General features: G+C 42.2%; 1 protein-coding gene across 1 annotated transcript in view; it reads left to right on the top strand.

Annotated features, from left to right (window-relative positions):
• VEGFC (vascular endothelial growth factor C) overlaps positions 1-22,729 on the top strand; it is a 73,897-nt gene that overhangs the window by 34,271 nt on the left and 16,897 nt on the right. The window contains exons 2-3 of the mRNA XM_084876263.1: positions 12,935-13,148; positions 14,959-15,149. Of these exons, the coding sequence (XP_084732389.1) occupies positions 12,935-13,148; positions 14,959-15,149 (405 nt within the window). The remainder of the gene's footprint in view (positions 1-12,934; positions 13,149-14,958; positions 15,150-22,729) is intronic.

The following is a 22,729-nucleotide window of genomic DNA, read 5'->3' as shown; positions in this document are numbered from 1 at the left end:
TTTGAGGCCAATTCATTTCCAAAGCCTTTGCTATTTCAGACATTGTAGGGGGCTATTTCAGTGAGCCTGTTTCCCTAAGATAGATTTCAGAAGATTACGAGGAAGAATTGTATGTACCTCATTGAGACAATTGCTGGTCCTTTCCAGCAGTGATGCTGAGCATGTGGCCAATGGCAGATACCTGTCTGCAGCCATGAGCGTGATGCTGCGTGGCCAGTGTCTCCTCACAGAGGCGAGTCAGCGTTGGGTCCTCTAAGATTACACCTGGCAGTGTCCGGCTCAGAGTGTCACTGTTCAGCAGAGCATCCTTCAATGTGACGTGTCACAATCTCTTGCTCCTTGGAACTCTTCCTATGAACCAAACTGGGCAGAGAATGTAAAGGCAAAGATAAGCATTTATCTCATCTCTGGGAAGATTGGCCCTGAGAGCCTCTGTCCAGAACCTCTAGTGCTGAAAAGGGACAAGGTGGTGGTATCTGTCTACTGGGATGTTGTTTCTTTCCTTATTTTTCCCCCTGTTTTGTGACATGTAAAAATTAGAACCGGGTCAACTATGAGTTAGAAGACTATCTTTTTACCTACGGAAATGGGCAAAGGTTATTCTAAACTGTCAAACTTTAAATTGTTGAAATAAAAACATACACAAACACTGTAAGACTACAAAGCCATCTTATGTTAAGTATAAGGGAGGTACCGGATGGTATGTATTCTGCACCATTAAATATGGGCAAAAGTGCTGCCTAAAGAAAGTCTGGGCAGCATCTGGAGGAAAGAAAAGCAGGGAGACGTTTTCATTTGTACCTGAGAGAGCGTGACTATGTCATTTGTAATGAATATGTATCTATGCATTCAGACAAAACATATTCATTCTAAACGCTTTCTTTTCAAATGCTTTTGCTTTTTAGTTCCTCCCATTTGGCTTTCACAATTTTTTTGAGATTTTTATAGTCTACAGATTCCTTTCATGCAGTTTTCCCAAAAGCAGTTAGCTAATGCTGCCTTCACATGAGGCTTTAATAACCCATAAAAGTAGTTGATTTTAGTCTGAACAAATGTAAACATTATGTTTGTTTTAGAAATTCTTGTGTACAGCCCTCAAGCTTGTTTACAGTCTCCGTGTCCTCACAGAGCAGTCTCTCCATTGACTCATGATGATGGAAGCTGCCACTTCCTAAAAGAGGATAATCAAGGGCCTCACAATGAATTTCAGCATATGGCTTAGATGACCAAAGAACAATTCAAGCTGAAATGACTGTGTAAACATGGCCTCCAACAAGGGGAACCATTTTGATCGATGAGAAGAAGAATGAAGTCATTAGGAGAGACAGAGAGAGAGAGGGAGGGAGAGGGAGAGGGAGAGCGAGAGGGAGGGAGAGGGAGAGGGAGAGAGAGAGAGAGAGAGAGAGAGAGAGAGAGAGAGAGAGAGAGATTGCTAGTATCTGAGTGGTAAACACAGAGTGCAATTTATAGAGATGTATTCTAGAAATACACAATTGAAATGTATGTACTTTTATTAAACAATTTATTGGGGAATCAATTTTTTTAAAAATCCTCACCTGAGGATATTTTTCCATTGATTTTTAGGGAGAGGGGAAGACAGAAATATCATCAGTTGATTGCCTCTTACAAGGGCCCCCACCAGGGTCTAGGCCAGGGAGAAGCCTGCAGCCAAGTACATGCCCTTCTCTACTATTGTCTTCACCTAGTTAATGAGTTTCAATGTTAATGTGATGAAATAGCCAGTTAAAATGCTAATATTATACTGTCTCTTAGAATGCTTTTTTTTTTTTAAAGAAAATTGTGTTTATTTTCTTATTTCTGATTCAGACTAAACAGGGAACAGCTTCTTAAATGAAACCTTAGTTTTCTTGAGAAAACAAGCACATCATGATCAATAGTTACTTTTGGGCAACTTTAAGCAAATTTGAATAGAATTACGTGTAAATTTTTTCTCTCGTGTTTCTCTTCGGTTTTAGGAAAGTGTTCTTTCTAGAATTATTCCATGACATGGAAAATGACCGGATAGTGCGGCGACCCCTTCTGCACTTACCTAATCCCTTCACTCTTAGCGGGGCCTGATCGGGCATAGAACAGCAGGCAGAAGGCAACAACAAGGGCCTGTGGGGAGTGAAGTAAAGTGTCAGAACCTTAGTGTGCACAGTGCCTGAGTGATAGGAAAAGAAAACCAGGGAAGGTGCTAAAATAGATCACATGGCTGTGGTTCTCAGGGTGGAGTGGCAGGAAAGCTGCAGGAAGTCTGGGGCGTTTTCATGGACACTTTGCCACCCTGTGTTGTGCAGGACAATATAATTCCCCCAGAGGGCTTACAGCCTCAGAGGCCTAGGTTCTATGAGTGCCAGCGGGATGCTATGGGGCTAGAGCCTCATCCTGTGAAGCTATTGAGCAGATTCCATGGGAAAGTGGCACCGATTAGCGAGTGTTCCCCAAGGATCCTCTGTCCTGTGAGAGTCAGAGGCTCCCCTCAAGATAGAATGTGAAGGTGATGAGGGAAATCGGGGCGGAGATAGCAAAGGCTTCAACCAGGTTAGCATGGACCTGGAAGAAATGGTGTATTTTTGAGGCAAGATTCTTAGCACGTGCTGATGGATTTTCTTACGAACAAGGGAAAAGGAGATGAGAGGTGGACTTCCCAGAGCTTTGGTTAATGAAGCAGGAAGAGCTGAGGAGGCCGTGGATCTGGAGAGGAAATCCAGGAATCTCAGTTCGGATGTGTTGGACTGGGACCTTGAGGACTAGCACCAGCTCCTTGGAGGAGAAGGTGGCCTGGGTGTCCGAGTTGGAGTGTTGAGTCCCCAGCTGCAGACCCTCCCTGCAGAGATGGACTGGATGGAGGTCCCTGGAAGGGGCATACGGAGGGTGTTATGGGAATGACTTCTGGGCACTGAGAACTTAGACACTGAGGACTCTGAACAAGGAAAGTCAGCAAAGGTTACTGAGGACACAGCCACTCCAGAGAAGGAAAAGAAGAAAGTGCGGTGTCGGGGACAGAGAGCACCTGGCTTGGATGCAGTGACAGGAAGGTGGTTGCAGGACAGAAGGAAGGCGGTGGGGCAAAAAATAGCTTCCAGGGGAGTTGTGGGGCCTGGTTCTCCTGGGACAGTGGACACAAAGGAGCCGGAGTTCGGACAAGTGACTGGGACGTGAGGGACAGGGCAGATACAGAGTGCGCTCCAGAACCACGAAGCTGTGAAGGGGCAGAGATGGTGGAGCTCAGGAGGGGTGAAGGCTCAGATGTTTGTATTTTCTAATTTGAGAAAACAGCCTGTCTGTATGCTGATGTGAAGACTAAAACTGGGCAGGGAGAGAGACAGAATGAATAAGGTAAAAGAGCCCAGCTGATGAGGCTCAGTAGTTGAGTGTTGACCTATGGACCAGGAGGTCACGATTCTAATCCTGGTCAGGGCACATGCCAAGGTTGCGGGCTCCATCCCTAGTGTGGGGCATGCAAGAGGCAGCTGATCAATGATTCTCTCTCATCACTGATGTCTCTATCTCTCTCTTGCTCTCCCTTCCTCTGTGAAATCAATAAAAATATAGTTTTAAAAAGGAATAAAGTAAAGGATTAGTGAGTTGCTCTACACACAACAGAAAGGACACAGCCCCTATGGAGTTTCCAGCTTTGGAGAGGATGAGGGGAAGTCTTTTACCAGTTCTCCCTGAGGGAGGAAGACTGGAGAGAGTGTGTGTGTGAGTGAGTTGCCCTTCAACATCTTCTATTTTCTTCATGGCGAATGAGTCAGGATTGTCCATCGACTGCAGAGATGGGAGGATGGAGATGATGTGAAATCAGCAAGGGAATGCATTGGCATAGAGTAAATGAACCAGCAGTGAGGAACGTTAAAGAAAAATAATCCTGATATTTGTTACAATGCCAAAGGAGGTCTGTCCTTTGGGACTTTGTCCTGTTGAGCAGAGTTGTTCCTAAAGTAAACAGTTAGGGGTCTAGGGTCAGTGGTTTGATGAGAGTGGGGCTGTGCTTTCCGAAAAGCTAGTAAGCAATTCTGCCCCAAGAAACACTTTCCCAATTCTTTAGTGGTAGGTTAGATATGGTGATAACCTTCCATCCTTCTCTAGTTGACTTGTTTACTGAGTGTATATCCTCCGGATACTCCAACCATTCAACACACACACACACACACACACACACACACACACACACACACACGCAGCCCTTCCAGAGTGCAATTGTGTTCCACAATCATATACAGTCAGTACATGAATTTAAAATAAAAGCACTTATAGGACTTATGCTTTTGCTAACTTTGAATGATAAAGGGGAAGTTTAGAGCTCAAGGGCTAGTAAAAATACAAACTGGAATTTTTGTGTTTCAGACAACAGTGCTTCTGGTTAAATAATTTAACTTTGTTTTTTTACTCAACATTGTTTCATGGCAACAAATTCCAATTCCACCTCTTGCCCCTTTAGCACATAATCTGGAATCTTTTAGACACAGAAGCGCATTAGCAACAGGTGCCTCTGGAATTAATTACATAATGCAAAACAGGTATGCCTTAAAGCTCACACATCCCATGGAAAGAACTGTAAGAATCTTATAACTAATATTCTCCATCCTCAAAATTTATAATAATAATCTATGATAATAAAAGCTTAATATGATAATTAGGCCAGACAGCTGAACAACCTTTAGGACTTCTTCCCATACGATCTTCCGGACAAAGCCGGGATGGAGAGAGCATCGGGCCTCTAGTAAGTTTATATAATTTCTAGCCTGTAAACCCAATGAGAGGCAAGACCTTGTTTATAACCAGCATGCCTAGGAGAGTCTGACATATAGAAATTCTTCAATAAATATTGTAAAGTCATACAAATGTCCCTCCTTTGCTATTTATTTAAATTATCAGAGACAGGTGATTTCTCAGTATACCAGCATTCTTCCTACCTGTTTTACAAATATCTTATTAACACATAGTAGCTTTATAAGATGCATTTTATTATTTACATTTTATAAATGAGGAACCATAGGCTTGAGGTTTTATTAATCTCATTATCTATACTTGTTAAAAATTTAGCATAAAAACATCTCTGGGCTACTTGCATACCTTATTTCAAAGTAGCTCATGTAATTGTTACAGCAGTCTTCAAATTTCTTTTTTTCTTTTTTAAAAAATATTTTTTTATTGATTTCAGAGAGGAAGGGAAGGAGAGAGAGACAGAAACATCAATGATGAGAGAGAATAATTGATCGCCTGCCTTCTGCACACCCCCTCCTGGGGATAAAACCCACAACTTGGGCATGTGCTCTTGACAGGAATCGAACCAAGGACCCTTCAGTCCGCAGGCCGATGTTCTATCCACTGAGTCAAACCAGCTAGGGCACAGTCTTCATGTTTCATATGGAGACATGATCTTCGAAGGTCACACTCATAGCAAGTGGAGAAGCTGAGATTAAAATACCCAATCTCATGCTCTTAGCATTGTGTTGTACCCTGCATATGTGACCCTCCAAAACATGATCTCTGCTAGAAAACTCAGAGTTCAGCTAATCATTTATCAGCAACATATCTCTGTGTACTCACTGTGTGATTTTAAGTAACATGTACATATTATAGGCTAAAATGAGGTTTTAAGAGAATAATAAGAGCTAACATTGAAGTATGCTATGAGAATTGAACCTTTTATGTAGTTTAGTGAATATCCCTTAACATAATTATTGTCCATGTGTTTACTGCTATTACCACACTTGAGTGCCTAATAGATGCAGACTTGCATTACTTAATGTCATTAGGAACCTCAAATGTGTTGACAAAACCATTGTTGACATTACTCTTAGAAGAAGAAGGAAATGAAATTGCAATTAATTTTTGTCCATCAGTGATAAAATTTGGGGCATCAGAGGTATACACTAAATAATATACTTAACCTCAGGATTAATTATTAAGCAGTTTTGAAATGAATATGTAAAAGTTGTGTTTGAAATTAGTTGAATCTTCAGCAAAACAACCACAAGCAATGAAAGGAAAACCGTTCTGAAGCATTTCCAATTTACTTACCTGGGAAGCCTGTGCCTAAACTCCATTCTCTTCTTGTCAGAAAGTGAAGAAACTCTGTTGAGAAAATGCCTGTGTAAAGAGACACACACTCGGTTGCCCTGGCCTAGAAATAAGTCTCCCTAAGAGCGGAAGTCCAGCGGCTGGTGTCTTCCGCCCATTTGTTCTCACATCCTTGTCTCTAGGGATTTTACAAGGTGAAATCCCTGCACAGTTGGCACCGTTGACTTGTTCTCAAGAGTCTATGGAGTGACAGGCCTGCCCTCACTCAGCTCAGGGCCCCCAGCGCAGTTCTATGGACATGGGGGCTTGGGGCACGCTGGTTTCCTAGGGGACCCCTGAGCACGGATGTCGAGCAGCTTCCTTGGTCCACACACTGGTGCCCGCAGCACACCCCACAGTGTGGAAGCAGACATTGCCCAATGCCCTGGGGTCAGGGCGGGGGCTGGGAGGGCAGTCATGCCTGGAGAGCCGGCTCTCTGAGAGAAGCACTGGAATATTGGAGTAATCCGTTTTGGTTCCCTGGCATTTCCTTTGTAGGCAGTAAATATACTTGTAGGCAGTAAATATACTTATTCTTGGCTTCCCCTACCTGGGGCTGTTTTAGCAATTATTTCTGGGGGGAAAGTGGGAATTAATATTGCTGAGATCATTTTGCCCTTCTGCAAGGAACGGAAGTCAATGCCATAGACGAACAAGAGGCAGGTGAGCGGCTGTCAGCGTCCGGGGCCAGAAGTCAGTGTGTATAGAATCCCATTGTCTGTTGCATAGATTAGGCAGATGTGACCAGGTATTTACTTTGGCATTAAATTAGAAACTTCTCTAAAATGATAACGTAATTGAAAATGAGTATTTAAAATATTTTCTAAGAGTCTACTTAACTCAGACTTGGATGAAACAAGTTTTATTTATTTTTTTAGTTAATTCCTACATGTGACAAACTAAAAACATGACTTTTATTTTTATTTATTTTTTATAAATATATTTTATTGACTTTTACGGAAAGGGATAGAGAGAAACATTGATGAGAGAGAAACATCCATCAGCTGCCTCCTGCACACCCCCCACAGGGGATGTGACTGCAACCAAGGCACATGCCCATGACCGGAATCGAACTTGGGACCCTTCAGTCCGCAGGCCCACGCTCTATCCACTGAGCCAAACCAATTTCAGCTATGACTTTTATTTTTAAAAATGAGTAATTTATGATCTTAATCCACTTTTTAGTATGGCATTATTTTCAGCATTCACAATAAAACATTTGAGAGGATTAGGCAAAATTAAATAAAAACTTAAAAGTTCCAATCAATCATGTCCAACATTAAACTGAAATTTAAATATCTGCGTCCAGGGTTCTCTGTAGGAGGCACGTCCGGTGGGAGTAGACATGGAAGATGGGTGCCCTGTGGGTGAAAGGGCCCTGCTTGGACACCGTCATGGAAACATTAAGTAAAATATTAAGAACCCTTGGAAGGTTCTGCAAATATTCACCCCTTCTATTCCTCAGAAGAATGCCATTGGGTTTCCCATATTCATGGATGATTCTCTACAAAAGGGTCATTTTATCACAGTGTATTGGATGAATTTCAGATCCAAAATCCTCTCCATTCTGCTACTGAGCCCAAATTTTGGTTTAAAATGGCATTTTTGAATAATTAGGGTATATTTACTAAATGTGCACGTTTGCCCAGCAAGGACTGCTAGCGGAAGGAGACAGAACAACCACAGCTCCGGTCATGCAACCACATGAAACGTGGTTGAGCAAGAACGATGAACAGCGAGCCCCTTGGTGTTCAGGGGAAGAATAACTCAGCCACCGCAGTTCTAATAACGGCTCTGACCCTCTTTCCAAAGAAAGGAAAACTAATGGAAGTGTAACTATTGGCCTTGATCGCTGCCTCATGATATATTGATTCCTCCTGATAATTTGTTTTTCTAGGACAAAGAGATGACGAAGGTGATGAATAATATGAAAAATATTTTCTTTTGAAACCCTTGAGACTATTATGCTAAATGAAATAAATCAGTCAGGAAAAGACAAGAACCATATGATTCCACTCATATGTGGGATATAAAACTGAAACTTGTAGAGACAGACATTAACTGTATGGTGGTTACCGGAGGGAAGGGGGTGGGGATTGGAAAGATTAAAGGGGGGCAAATATATGGTAATGATAGATGATCTGTTGTTGGATGGTGGGCAGACAATACAACAATATATAGATCACGTGCCATAGAAATGTAAAGTTGAAACCTATATGACCCTATTAGCCAGTCACTCCAATATATTTAATCAAAAAATAAAATAATTACACACAAAATCTTTTAGTACATTTCCTACTTTATCAAATTGATTATTTGACCAAGTAATCTTCCTTTTCCTTCATTTTATGAAATTACTCATTAGAATATACATTTTTCAAATATAAAGTATTATTTAAACCAGATTTCTAAAGATAATGTATGTGCATTTTAAGAAAAACATAAATGCCACTTTTTACTTTTTGAACATTAAGTTATTTCCTCCTTCTTTACCCAAATATAGATTTATTGGACAACTAGCCAGATTTGCCTATGGCCCTTTCTGGCCACTTTGTAAAAATGAAGTAGTGTGACCAAACTTTTCTTCAATGGATCTTGCCTATTCTTTCAGTTCTGATTATGAGTATTTGGTAAGAGTATATGCTTTTAAGTGAGAGGAAATTTTCCTTGGTTCAACCATGTGCATTTCCCCGTGCAATGGTCTGCCGTGCACTGCTCTGGTCTGCTCCTTGCTGGTCTGCTCTGGCCTGTGCTGGGCTGCTCTGCTCTGCACCTGATACCTCTCCCGTGTTTCAGCTCAGCCAGGGACGTGCAGGCTTCAGTCTTCCATGGGAAGGGGACGTGCGCTCTTGGAGCCTGGGAGGAGCTGGCCTATGTGGGCAGAATTCCCTGTCCCAGGTCTCTCTATGGTCTGTCCTCATGCAAACGAGGACTCCAAATCCTTGATGTTTGATTGGTCCAAAAGGTACTATCCTGATTAGCCAGAATAGAGCCACTATATTTGGTCAGACCTGCACAGCTTCTATTGGTTGGTGGAAATAGGATTTCAGGAACTCTGTCTAAGGGCTGGCTCAGCAGGCAAGAAGATAGTACAGGCTGGCAGTTGAGTGCAGGCTTCTCCCTGAAGTGTGGTTTGTGTGAGGCCCCTGAGCAGAAATGGCTGCTAGGCTCTGATTTATTTATTTTAATATATGTTATTGATTTTTTACAGAAAGGTAGGGAGAAGGATAGAGAGTTAGAAACATCCATGAGAGAGAAACTTCTGTCAGCTGCCTCCTGCGCACCTCCTACTGGGTATGTGCCCACAACCAAGGTACATGCCCTTGACTGGAATCAAATCTGGGACCTTTCAGTCTGCAGGCCGACGCTCTGTTCACTGAGCCAAACCAGTTAGGGCTAGGCTCTGATTTTGAAAATTTGAGACCAGTTAGCCACCCACCAGGAGCCCTTCTTAGTAGGTGTCCTTTTTCTCAGGGTTCACAGAAAGTACTACGTAATGAATAGTATGTGTGTGCATATACTGTGTATAAGCTGGGTACTCTATGTGTGCATAGAATATACTCTTTTCATGTCTAAATTATAAATCTCTATCGTTATTTCATACTCTCATGGCATTACTTTCTGTGCTAATTTCTTTTTATTCTACACATTATTTAATCAATTCTTTATTATTATCTGTATAGATTTTTAAATTCACTATTATAAACAGCCTCATGATAAATTTGTACATATAGTTGGCATAATTATAATTTCTCTTGGATAGAAAATTTAATTCCAAAGTGAACTTGCTGTCTGAAATGGAGCTTGTTTTAAGACCCTTTGACTTGAAACAGCACATTTTTCTTGAACAGCTGTACAAATTTATATACTTACCATGCTTGGAAGGAATTATACTTTTCTTCACTTTTGCCATCACTGAATATATGACATATTTAGTCTTTGTGAATATTCAGTTCAAGTTCTTTTCCCACTTTTTACTCAAGTGCCTGTTTATTTTTTCTCATTAACATGTTCTAGTGATATTTTAAGATTATTAGTCCTTTTTCATCTTTCATGTGTATAGCAAATAGTTTTCCAACTTTACTGTTTGTCTTTTATTTTGTTTACAGTGTTTTCTGCCATACAGATAGTTTACATTTTATTATTATAGTCACCCTTAGAGAGGCCTTTTTTCTGCCTAAGACTATAAATATATACAATAACCTTTATTTTCTACTAGTATTTTCCATTTTTTAATATTGCATTTTATTGTGAATTGTATGCTTATTATGCTTATTTTTTTCCTCCTGTTGATCTATTGGTATCTAAATCTATATCTATATCTATATCTATATCTATATCTATATCTATATCTATATCTATCTATATCTATATCTATATCTATGTGTGTGTGTGTGTGTGTGTGTGTGTGTAGTTACAGTTATTTCCCATTTCTAGATTTTAAAGTACAGACCTTTTTTGCCTTAAAATGTGACACTTCATTGGAAGCCCCTCTTCACCACCACCCTTCTTAGTATTCAGTGTGTGTCTTTCCTGTGCTGTGGTACATGGGTGGTTATAGTGCGCCTTCTCTTGGAAGAATGAACACTTACTCCTGATTCATGGTCAGCTTGGGTCACACCCTGACTTTCATTCCGGCTGAGCTCTGGGGAAGAGAACCCAGGGACCCGCCAAGCACCCAAGGCCATGGTGCAGGGCGAGGCCAGCAGGCAGATGCCACCCTCTGTGACATGGCCCTCAGGGAGCAGTGGCTACAGGTACCCCTGCACTTCAGTAAGATTTTCTTCAGCAGCAGTCCTTCTCGATTCTGGAACATTTTTTATTCTTGCATTTTGTGCCATATTTGAGATTTCCTGAGACATGCCTCATAGACATTTAATTAGGAAACTGTGTGAGGACATGTTGTCACTTTCCTTGAAGCTGAGGTCTTTTCTCCATCCCCATCCTCCATGTATTCAATGGAATGAAATACAGCATAGCTGTATGGCATATCAAGAATCATCCCATAGATTCCAGAAGGTCGTGGAGAAATCTCAATGTTCTCATAACATAATATTTTATTATGCTCAATTCACACAATAAAGGGAGGAAGGGAAACCCCCAAATCAATAGCTAATTTTATTATGTCGTAGGAGGGGACACATCTCACATTCCACTGCTTTGGAGGCTCTGTACTGAACAGGAAACCTAACTTAGACTGTGTTTCTTAAAATGTTGTCTAGAGATCATCTACCTCAGAATATCTTGGATAATTAAAAACAGTGATGAAAAGTCTTCCAATGAATAATATGTTAGTATTTTAAAGCAAATGTCTTAATTTTCTTCTTCAAAAATTAGAAAGACAAAGCCATTACTAGTTAGAATGTAGTTTCTTCATCTAAGATGTGCGACTGGGGGATGTGGGAGGCAGGTACCTGCATCGTGAACAGATGTGATGCCCTGTGTCCCAAGTATTCTATATCTAGACGTTAAAACTGGAATAATGAAGACAATATAAAACAAACACTTCATGTTGTCTTTCACTTCGCAGATGAAGTTAAACAGGGTACCATTTCCCATAATTTTAAAATATAATTTAGGGGGAAAAATGTATTTTTTTTTTTTTAGGTACAGTAACTACTTGGCTGTACTATGGAATGCTTCACTTAATCGGATGCACTAATGTAGACAGTTACCTATCTGTAAGCAGAATTAATGCTTTCTGGTCTCTTTTTCATACCAGACTAAACCTCAGTGATTAATTTTTTTGAAATACTGGAGTGTTGGCCAATATGTAAACCTTATTGTGATGATGTTGTCGAAATCCAACCCTTCATGTGATTATTGACACTCAAAGAGCTTCCGTAAGACTGTTTTCAAGCTCTTGCTTAATTACATTTTATTGGGGCCAATAATTAAAAATGAAGCAAAGCATGAGAGTGGGTTTCAGTTTAATTTTATTTATGTTGGAAGCGAACACAACCTTGACTGAATTTCCAAACTTTTGAGTTACCCATTTATGTAAAAGAACTGTCAACAAAACAAGCTCCTGCTAAGAATTACTTTAAAAATTATACCATACAACTTTTGGCTTAAAACCGAAATACATATTTTATATGTTCACCGGGAGATGTGATTTCACTTTTATGGTGGTATTGATTCAGATGAAAAGTATGAATATTTTACCATGGAACGTTAAGTAACCCAGGGGTCACTCATCCTATTTTAATACTAGAGGCCCAGTGCATGAAATTCATGCATGGGGGGGGGGGTTCCCTCAGCCCAGCACGCACCCTCTCCAATCTGGTTCCCCATTGGGATCAGGCCTAAATGGGCAGTCAGACATCCTTCTCACAATCCAGGATTGCTGGCTCCCAACTGCTCACCTGCCTGCCTGCCTGCCTGATTGCCACTAACCGCGACTGACTGCCAGCCTGATCACCCCCTGACCACTCCCCTGCCAGGCAGATTGATGCCTAACTGCTCCCCTGCTGCCCTGATTACCCCTAACTGTTCTACCCTGCTGGTCTGGTCATCCTTAACTCTCTTCCCCTGCAGGCCTGGTCACCCCCAACTGCCCTCCCTGCAGGCCTTGTCACCCCCAACTGCCCTCCCCTGCTGGCCTGATTGTCCACAACTGCACTCCCCTCCCCTGCTGGCCATCTTGTGGTGGCCATCTTGTGTCCACATGGGGGCGGCCATCTTTGACCTCATGGGAGCAGCCATCTTGTGTGTTGGAGTGATGGGGTCAATTTGCATTTTACCTCTTCATTATATAGGATGGATCCAGCCTGTACACTAGTAAACCTACAGGTTCTTCAGTGCATCTGTCCCCACATCCCGCACTCCGGCGGGTATCTGATCGTGCGCGTTTCTCCCACAGGCGTATGCGGGCAGAGACCTGGAGGAGCAGCTGCGGGCGGTGTCCAGCGTGGACGAGCTCATGAGCGTGCTCTACCCGGAGTACTGGAAAATGTACAAGTGCCAGCTGCGGAAGGGGGGCTGGCAGCAAAGCCACGACCAGCCCGGCGTGGGCCCGAGGACAGAGGACACTGTAAAGTTTGCCGCCGCGCATTATAATGCGGAGATCTTGAAAAGTAAGTGTGGGAGAGGAAAGACACAGAGGGTCACACCGCAGCACCGCTGGGGTGGCCAGCCTGCGCCATGCATTTCGGTGCCGGGCCCACTGGACGTGTTCAGGGCCAAAAGGAAAGGCTGTTTTCCAAAGGCACACTTTCAGGATTTCCCCAAGAGTGGTTAGGTTGACTTATTGAAATAAAAAGGGAAGAGTGCATGCCTACCAGCACACTTAAATTTTTAAACATTGGTGATATCTCACTGCCCAATTTTAAAGCATAAGGGTATTTCACACAGCCTGTGAGTTTGATCATGGAGACATTCAGTAGCTTATAAAATAATTGCACAAACGTGTTTTTTTTCTGGTGTGGATTTAGAAGTGTCTGATTTCGAACTCAGCCCAGCTCATCTGCACAAGCACCACTTGTTGCCCTGTGGTCTCACAGGTCACTGGCGTCAGAGAGGGACTTCGAGGGAGGTCCTGAGGGACCCCACAGAAAGTGTCCCCAAAATTAGGATGCTGCACACATAGCATGGCATAGTGTAAACGAGTGGATTACTTTTCACAAGTAATCCCCTTCATTTACTAGACGGTAATTCCTACAAAGGTTTGAGATTGCCAAGGACTTCCAGAACAAAACCAGCCACACAAAATGGCTTCATGGTTGAGTCATGAAGAGTGTATGTGCTCTTTCCCCAAAGAATATTATTTTAAGAGAAGCATGGGAAACATGAACTAGGACAGTGGAGACGTCCCTCCTTTGGAAGGCAGCACTTACAGAGTCAGCAGTGCTCAAGGTAAAATGCAGAGTCATGCCTGCGGATAAAAGAGAGAGCACTCTCCTGAGCAAACAGGATTCGGATCCATGTTCCCCGTTGCAAACAGCCTTGTGTTTCAAGTAGCTGAGCTGCCACCATGATGTTGCCCCACATGGCCAAGTAGCCGGCCTGAACATCATTTCAGAAGGGAGTCCCACACAATAGCCACCATCCTGCTCCCATCTCAGCTTAAGAGGAGACACCCATTATGGTCCTCTTTGCTTGGAGCCCGGAAAGCGGTACATGTGACAGCCGATGAGCATGGCTCTGCACGTCATGTGGACATCTGCACTGAGTGGCCAGATTATGATGATCTCTGAATTATCATGATCTCTATGATGCATAATAATCTGGCCACTCAGTGTATATCCTATATGATAAAAGGCTAATATGTAAACTGTCCCCTTGACCAGGAGTTTGGCGAGCAGGCAGACTGGCCAACAACCCATGTCCCCTCCCCCTAGCCAGGCTGGCAGGACCCCACACATGCACAAATTCATGCACTGGTCCACTAATATATATATATATATATATATATATATATATATATATATATATATATATATATATATATATATGACATGGGCAGTTGGCCAGCCTGCCTGCTCGCTGAACTCCTAGTCGAGGGGATAGTTTGCATATTTTCACACCGAGTGGCCAGATCATTATGTGTTGAGAGATCATCATAATCTGGCCATTCAGTGTATGTGTTCAATGTTTGTTTTCTTACTGAAATCAGACATTCGTGCTGGGGAACATCGGTGTCATTTTAAGGAATCACATCTGCTGTAGCTTGTGTGGAAATGGGTTCTTTTAGAAAATAGCCTTCCCTGCTGTTTCACATGATGCCGTGTCCCAGCTCCCAGGGCAGTTGCGGGCACCGTCCGTGATTTCTGTAAAGTTATCTGTGAATCTTTAAAGTCTGAGATGGAATGTGAGTGGCTTCCAGCTGCGGGGGGCGCTCCCCTTGGTGGCTTCTGTGTAACCTCTGGCCTTCCCTATGACTCGCAGGTATTGATAATGAGTGGAGAAAGACTCAATGCATGCCACGTGAGGTGTGTGTAGATGTGGGGAAGGAGTTTGGAGCAGCCACAAACACCTTCTTTAAACCTCCATGTGTGTCCGTCTACAGATGTGGGGGCTGCTGCAACAGCGAGGGGCTTCAGTGCATGAACACCAGCACGGGCTACCTCAGCAAGACGGTAGGTGTCCCCCCGGCCCTGCCGCCTGCGTCTCCCTCCCTCCTCCCCCCCCCACAAAGCGGCCTAGTGCGATGCAGAGCGGCCTGTCTGTTCTCGGGGGAATAATGTTAGGCTCTCAGTGTGTTGTGGTTTCGATGGGAATTTCACAAAGTGATGTTTTATGAACCCACGCAGCGGGACCAAAAGCAAGTGAAGAAAATAAATGTACATATGAATGTATGTGCACATACACTCCCGTACACACACATGCGCACTTGCACACACATACATGTGTGCACACATAGGCATGCACACATACATACAAAGTTCATCTTTGAGGATAAAATTTTCATTTGACAAGGAGCTATGTTTCAATCCTTTAGTAAGTGTTGAAACTAAAAACCGTTTCTATCAAGTAGAAATATTTATGCCAGTAGGATAGTCTCCAAAAAAGTTACTTAAAAAAAAATTTAATATTAAAATTTTGCTGGTTTTATATCCAGCCAAACTCAATAAAAGCATTTTTGGCCTTCTGAGACATTTGGGGCGAAAAAATCATTCTTTTATAAAGAAAAGAAATATGGGTGGTGTAGGAATTAAAATAAGTTTGTGGAATACATTTACTAGTGTATATTTTTAATTAATTCAGTTGAGCAATAAGATATGTGTCCTAGATTATACTGTTTATTATAATGATGTTTTGTTTAAATCAAATAGCACTTTGGTGGATCTTTCAAAGGTATTGACATCCTAATTGCATTTTCCAAATACCGAAGGGTCATGTTTCTTTTAGAAATGGAATGACCTGGATAGACCCAATGATGAATTTTGAATATTTGTTTAATCAAATTTGTCTGTTCAGTGCTCATTAATCATCATTTTATAAAGGACTTGTTAGATTTAATTGTGAGATGAAATTTTACTTTCAAAGTGTTCATATTTTAAAGATGTAGAATTGAATAATAACCACTGTAGTGTTGGGACTTCTTGTTTTGTTCATTTATTTCTTTAAATTCCTATTTTGTTTTAATTCTTTATTGTTGAAAGTTTTACATAAATTCCTCATTTTGTATTGTTAATTTATTTTCTTGGTGGAAATCAGTTGCCAATTCACAATATACAAAGCCACTTTTCATTACTAATTTCTTCCATAAATTTTATTTTGCCTTATTAATACAAAGAAAATATTTTTAAATGAATTTTATTTTAAAAACGTCTCAACTTCTATAACATACTATTTATTGAATAGGACTTTCATATTTAAATTACCTACTGCTTTCATATTTAAATATTTCAAAATATGTCTTCTTTAGATATGGATACCCACATGTTTTGTATACTATTGTAGCTCCCCAGACAAGCTTTTTCTCCCCAAACCAAAGTCATCTCAAACACCACCATCACCACACAAAGCACCTGGTCTTCTAGCTTCCCTCTCTCCTCGTGTGGCATCATTTCTAGTCAGAAACATAGGGTTCTTTTGGACTTCTTCATCATCCCAAATCCAGCCCATCACCTAATCAGATGTTAATTTCTTTTTCAAAAAATATATTTTATTAAGTTTTTACAGAGAGGAAGGGAGATGGATAGAGGGTTGTTAGAAACATAGACCAGCTGCCTCTTGCACATCCCCTACTGGGGGATGTGCTCACAACCAAGGTACATGCCCTTGACTGGAATCGAACCTGGGATCTTTCAATCCACAGGCCGACGCTCTATCCACTGAGCCAGACCGGTTTTGGCTCACATGTTAATTTCATCCCTCAAGAGTCTTGAATCCCCATATCCACCACCACCCCTGTAGTCCAGAAGACCGCTCTTTCCAACCAACGAAACAGCATTCTCTCTGCTCTTCCTGATTCTGTTTCCCCTTTCCCGATCCATTCTTTAACTGGCCCAATGTGTAATCTTTTAAAAATTGCACCTTTGATGCGAGCCATCTCAGGCACAAAGGCCTCTCGGGACCTCTCATGGCGCTATAAGCCCCCAATCTCTACCTCAGCTCCAATGTCTGCCTGTGCAGCCTCTGCAGTGGCACCTGCCCCTGGACCTCACCTCTGTCTCCCAGTGCTGGAGGCTTCTTTCCATTTCTGGAACCCTCACTGCCCCAGAGCCTTTGCACATACCTGTGCATTATCCTGGCCTTCCCGTCCCCTCCTGGCGAAGGGACCAGGTCTTCTGGTCGCAACTCAAGTTTGACGTGGCACGAGGAAGTCCTCCTTGGAGATTTTTCTGGTCTCCATGAGATAAGAGGTCAGAAACAGGCCCAGCATTTACTTTAACAGTTTAATAGTTTCTCACACTTTTCTTTGAAACACTTACTATAGCTTATAGTCCTATAGGTATAATAATATAGTCATCATTTGTTGATTAATATCTATCTCCTTCACCAAGGTAAAAGGAAGTCTGGTTTGTTCACTAGCGACCCGAGTGCCTACCACAGAGTTAGTGCACAACCCCTTAGAATCACATAAAAACTATGGGACCTTCTGTGGGGGGGAAAATGAAGATAGGGGCACATCCACAGCATTTACCCCAGTTTCTGCACACACTCCCAGTTTCAGGAAGTTGGTTCTCTGATACCTACGTGTTATCTGTGGAGCCAGATTTTCAAAGTACTGCCTCCAAGATTGATCATAATAAAATAGCTGATTAACTCACCTGTGTGATTTTTAAATGATCCCTTTGCCTAACTAAAGTGTACGCTCTAAATTTTGTGCAACTTTTTCAAAAATAGCTGTTTCTTTAACCTATCAGGGAGGAAATTCTCCCCCTTCTTTTCATTCATAGTTACGATGAGCAAAAGTCAACTTTCCAATCCTCTTACTACTGGTTTGCTAATGCAGGCTTACTTTACACAGGGGCCAAATAGGTTACACGAGTCCCTTAGGAAAAATCTAAATTCAGAAAGCAGCACACAGCTCGTTGTTAGTAAACAAGATAAATACTACGTACAGTCTTCGGTTAAGCATTCCTGTCAACCGGTTTTCTGTGACCACTTTCCATTTCCCTCCGTTGTTCTTATTGGCCCCCGATTTCCCTAGCTGGCAAATAGAGCGAAGTGTTTGGTTAAGGGTAAGTGTGTGTTCAGGGCAGCACACCACCAGGTAGGGGGCCTCGGAGGGGTTGAGATTTTAGAAGGTAGAAGGCTTAAAAGCCAACTTAGAAGTTAGAAGAGCATTTAGTGCTGAGATTAGGCGTGTGCAGGTGGAATGGAATTTGGTCTAGAAGCCTCATACTTACATGTTTTTCTATAAGAAAATTGTCTACTTTATGTCATTTAGCATCACCTCTCATTCTTTTCCATCTTCTTTCAGAGAACTGGGGATTCCTTCTACTGTAATAGATTAATCATGTTGGTAATTCCCCCTGCTTCCTCGCAGTCATCTGCTCAGAGAGTCAGGATTTACCTAAAATTTTTTAAGTAATCTGGTCTTTCTTATTGGTTTATGTTGTTTTTCAGTTTTATTTTGATCCTTTATTGCAAATATTTATTGCAGTCATATTTTCAAATGTGTATCATTATACTAACAGAGTAGTTTTCATGTGAACATGTGCATTTTAAAATATATATTTTTATTGATTTCAGAGAGGAAAGGAGAGGGAGAGATAGAAACATCAGTGATGAGAGAAAATCATTGGTCAGCTGCCTCCTGCACGTTCCCTATTGGGGATCCAACCTGCAACCTGGGCATGTTCCCTGACCAGGAATTGACCAGTGACCTCCTGGTTCATAGGTCGATACTCAACCCCTGAGCCACACCAGCTGGGATGGCATGGCCATCTTTTAGATTTGCAGATTTTTGGAATTAAAAATTTTAGATTGGTTGAAATCAAGGTACTGGTCCTCAGGATTCTTCCCTCAGCTGCCTTCTTTTCTGACTCTGCACACACTCCGTAGTTTCCTCGTCTATGCTTTCTCTCCTGCTGACTCCTCCCCAGTCTTTATTCCTGGGTCACAGTCTCCTGATTTCATCATTAAGCCGTGTTAAGGTCAAAGTCAATCTGTGTCACAGTGAGGTTGTGACCTATATATTCTCCCCATCCCACCTCACCCTCACAAATAAACAAGCAAGTAGATAAACTTTCTTTTTCCAGTACTTTCTGTCTCCATAAATGACACTGTTCATCTAGCTGGTCATTTCTTTCACTAACAGGGTAGTCAAATATCCCTGCTAAATCTATCTTCTAATATCTCTAGATTTAGATTCCACTCTGGCAAAGGCCACATTCATTAATCACCTAGACCCATGATCGGTAAACTGTGGCTCACGAACCACATGCGGCTTTTTGGCCCCTTGAGGGTGGCTCTTCCACAAAATTCCATGGCCTGGGCGAGTCTATTTTGAAGAAATGGCCTTAGAAGAAGTTTAAGTTTAAAAAATGTGGCTCTCCAAAGAAATTTCAATCATTGTCCTGTTGATATTTGGCCCTATGGACTGATGAGTTTGCCGACCACTTACACCTGGGCCAGCTTAATAACTGGTCTCAAATCCCCATTCTTTCTCCCCTCAAATCCATTTGCCACATTATAGCAGTGAGGTTTTTCTTTTCTAAACGATATATCAGATACCGCTCAACTCTTCAGGAACATTGCATTGAGCTGGTGCATTGATGAGCTGATTGGATGGCTCAGACTAGCATCAGTTCTGATTGGCTGGTGCAAACATTCTATGTTGTTAAATATTTTGAATGGCACTCACTCTTCTGAAGGTTAAGTCCTTAAACATGGTTTACGGGAACCTTCATGATCTGGCTGCTACCGAAATCTGTAGGCTCCTTTGTCACTGTCTTTTCCCTCAAAGACTCCTTTCCACCAGCACCCAAGTTCTTGGATTCCTTAAATCATATCAGTACCTCTTACCTCTAAGTCATTACAGCACTGTGCCCTGTGTTTGAACATGCCTCCTCACACTAATCCCATATCACTCCCATATCACTCTTACCTAGCTGATTGCTTCTCATCCTGAGACCTAAGCATAAATGTCACTCCAAGGCCTGTGACAGCATCGTTTTTGCCCGTATTTTAGCATCGTTACCTTACCTATCTCTCAGGTGGTTTATTCCTTAGGCCAGTGTCCGGCAAACTTATTAGTCAACAGGGCTGCAAACGACATGTGGCTCAGGAGCCTCAGTTTGCTGACCACTGCCTAGGCTCTCAACTCCATGAAAGCAAAACTGTGTTTGGCTTTCCAAAGAAAAGTGCAATCATTGGCACATAGTAAACACTTGGCACTAAATGGAATGAATACTTAGATAGAAGGGGACAGATTTGGGGTCAAAGTGAGAGTCTTGAGCATGCTGATTTTGATGAATCTGAGTGGCATTTAGGTGGAGACATCAGGAAAAGACTGGGCATGTCATTCTAGAATTCTCTGGCAATGACTGGATCATAGCTGCAGATTTGGGAGGAAATGTCTTATTGATAGATGTTGTTGGAAGCCCTGGTGTGGATGGTACTAAGTGAATTCCTGGACCAGGAGAGAAGAGGGAAAGCAAGTATTCGCCATTGACGGCTCATCACTTCTCCCTTCGGCTTTGTAATTTCCTGCACTTCTCCTGCCTGAAGAATCCCTCAGTTTTATTATAGAGAAAGGGGTCGTTTTATTTTGGACTCAGTTGAGCAGGTGTGGTGCAGCACCCACAATGGGTGGACCTGACTAAAGGAGCTTACAATTCAGCAGGAAAATCAACAGTTACCAAGTGGTGGACAGTAGGCTTGGTGTTGGAAAGGGAAATGCAGTGGTTTGTGCAAATGCGTATCCAGGAGGTTTACAGACCAGGGGAGCCCTGATGGCAGAGTGTTCATCTGCATTTCTTCTGAGATTGCAGCTTGTAAAAGCTTGTACTCAAGTCACACCTTCCCCTGAGTGTGTTTTACTATTTTCAATGTCGTGTAACTGGGAGCATGTGATGATTTCTTTCCAACATAAAAGCCAGTGTCTCACTGCTCTAATTTCTGAAGGGGGGGAGAGGGGGAGAAGAGGTTTTGTTTTGTTAAAGGAGTTCCACACACATCATTTAGCAATCAAAGTCACCCACTGGAATCCTATAAATTGTGAAGACAACGCACTGTAAGCCATGTAAAACCCACGTGCTCTGTGGCAACTTCACAGAAATTCTTTTATGGGGCTGGGCGCAGGCATGTTATCAGGATGTGTGCAGAGCCTGGTCCGCTGCAAAGTCAAACCACATGCAGGACACGTTCTGCAGCCGCCCAGACCTCCCAGCTCAGGCCTGCAGGCCTTGGGACACTGGAGTGGATGGGATGGGTGTTTGACATAAACATACCCTTTCAGTGGATTGTCTTATGAGAGGCTGTGCATTTAAGAGATGTAACCAAGAAGCAGAAAGTGGATTTTGCAGAGTGTCAATCATTTGATGGCCAAAGTAGCAGTAGGAGAAAGCCGTCTGCTTTCGAGCCAAACATTTGGATTAAAAAGTTTGTTAAATGCTGGTATTTACCTTACATATTTTCCCTGAAGATGACACTTGGAGAGAACTTCTAGAAACTGGAGCCTCTTTGCCTCGTTCATTAGTGTCCATGGAGGAGGCGGCTCCACTGGGAGCCAGGTCTCCCGCTCCTTCTGAACGACTCCAACAGTGTCTGTTCAGATTCTGTGTTGCCATCTTCCAAAGAAATGGCTGGTCTCTCCTCTAATTATGTGATAGAGAAATAATAAAAGCAGATGTGTTAACAAAAGCATTCCAGGTTATATTTGAGTTACACTGGGTACTCCATAAAATGCTCTTTTACCGCGATATTTTTTTAAACCCAATAAAAATGTGCAACTCTGGAATGAGACTCCTAGGTGCTCATTTGTGCTGTGAACAGAGGTAATTCTTCCCTCAATGAGGCAGAACTCTGTGGCAGCCTGAAAAATTAGTTTACTGCATTCATCTGTACTCAACGAGTGGAATGTGATTTGTTTTGAATTTTTAGCTAATTCGTCTTTGGCGCATACAGTTGTTGGAAATCAGGTTTTATCCAGATGTGGAGAAAGAACCCTCCACCTACACCAATACCAGTTACCAGACGTCTCTTTAGGAATAGCATTGCCCAAAGGAAAAAAAAATTAATGCATCTATTAAAAGCCCATTATTTTTTCAATTCAAGGTACCAATCATGTCCCAGCCTCCTGGATGGGTTTTTGTGATCATGGTAGCACTGTGCATACTTTGCATGTATAACAATATGTTGAAATGAATGCAGAGCCATGTGTTGCTCTGTTTGTATCTGCTATTCCATGTTCTCCTCAAACTCAACTGAAGGTCCATAGGCCCTAGTTGCCTATGTGGTCAGTATGCTCAGTGGAAGTGCTTGGAAAAAACCCATAATTTTCACCTTCTTCTGTTTGTAGGGATTACTTCTTTACATGGCATAGAGTGTTTTCCTCTGACTTGACAGTTATTAGTTCTATTCTTCAGGGGCTGCCGATGTTTCCATAATTAATGGGCTAAGGTGGGAATGCTTGCATTAGATATGGCAGTGAGATGATTCTGAGCTGGAGGAAACTGGCTCTCCTTGGGGTGTAAAGAGGTCACAGAGGAAGGTATTTTTCTGTTTCCTACTTGTGCACACACAGGCCTTCCTTTAGACG

Source organism: Pipistrellus hanaki (genome assembly GCF_964339955.1).
Source record: "Pipistrellus hanaki genome assembly, chromosome: 3".
Classification (NCBI taxonomy): Eukaryota; Metazoa; Chordata; class Mammalia; order Chiroptera; family Vespertilionidae; genus Pipistrellus; species Pipistrellus hanaki.
The sequence above is the reverse complement of the archived record's forward strand: the minus strand, read 5'-3'. Positions and strand labels throughout refer to the sequence as shown.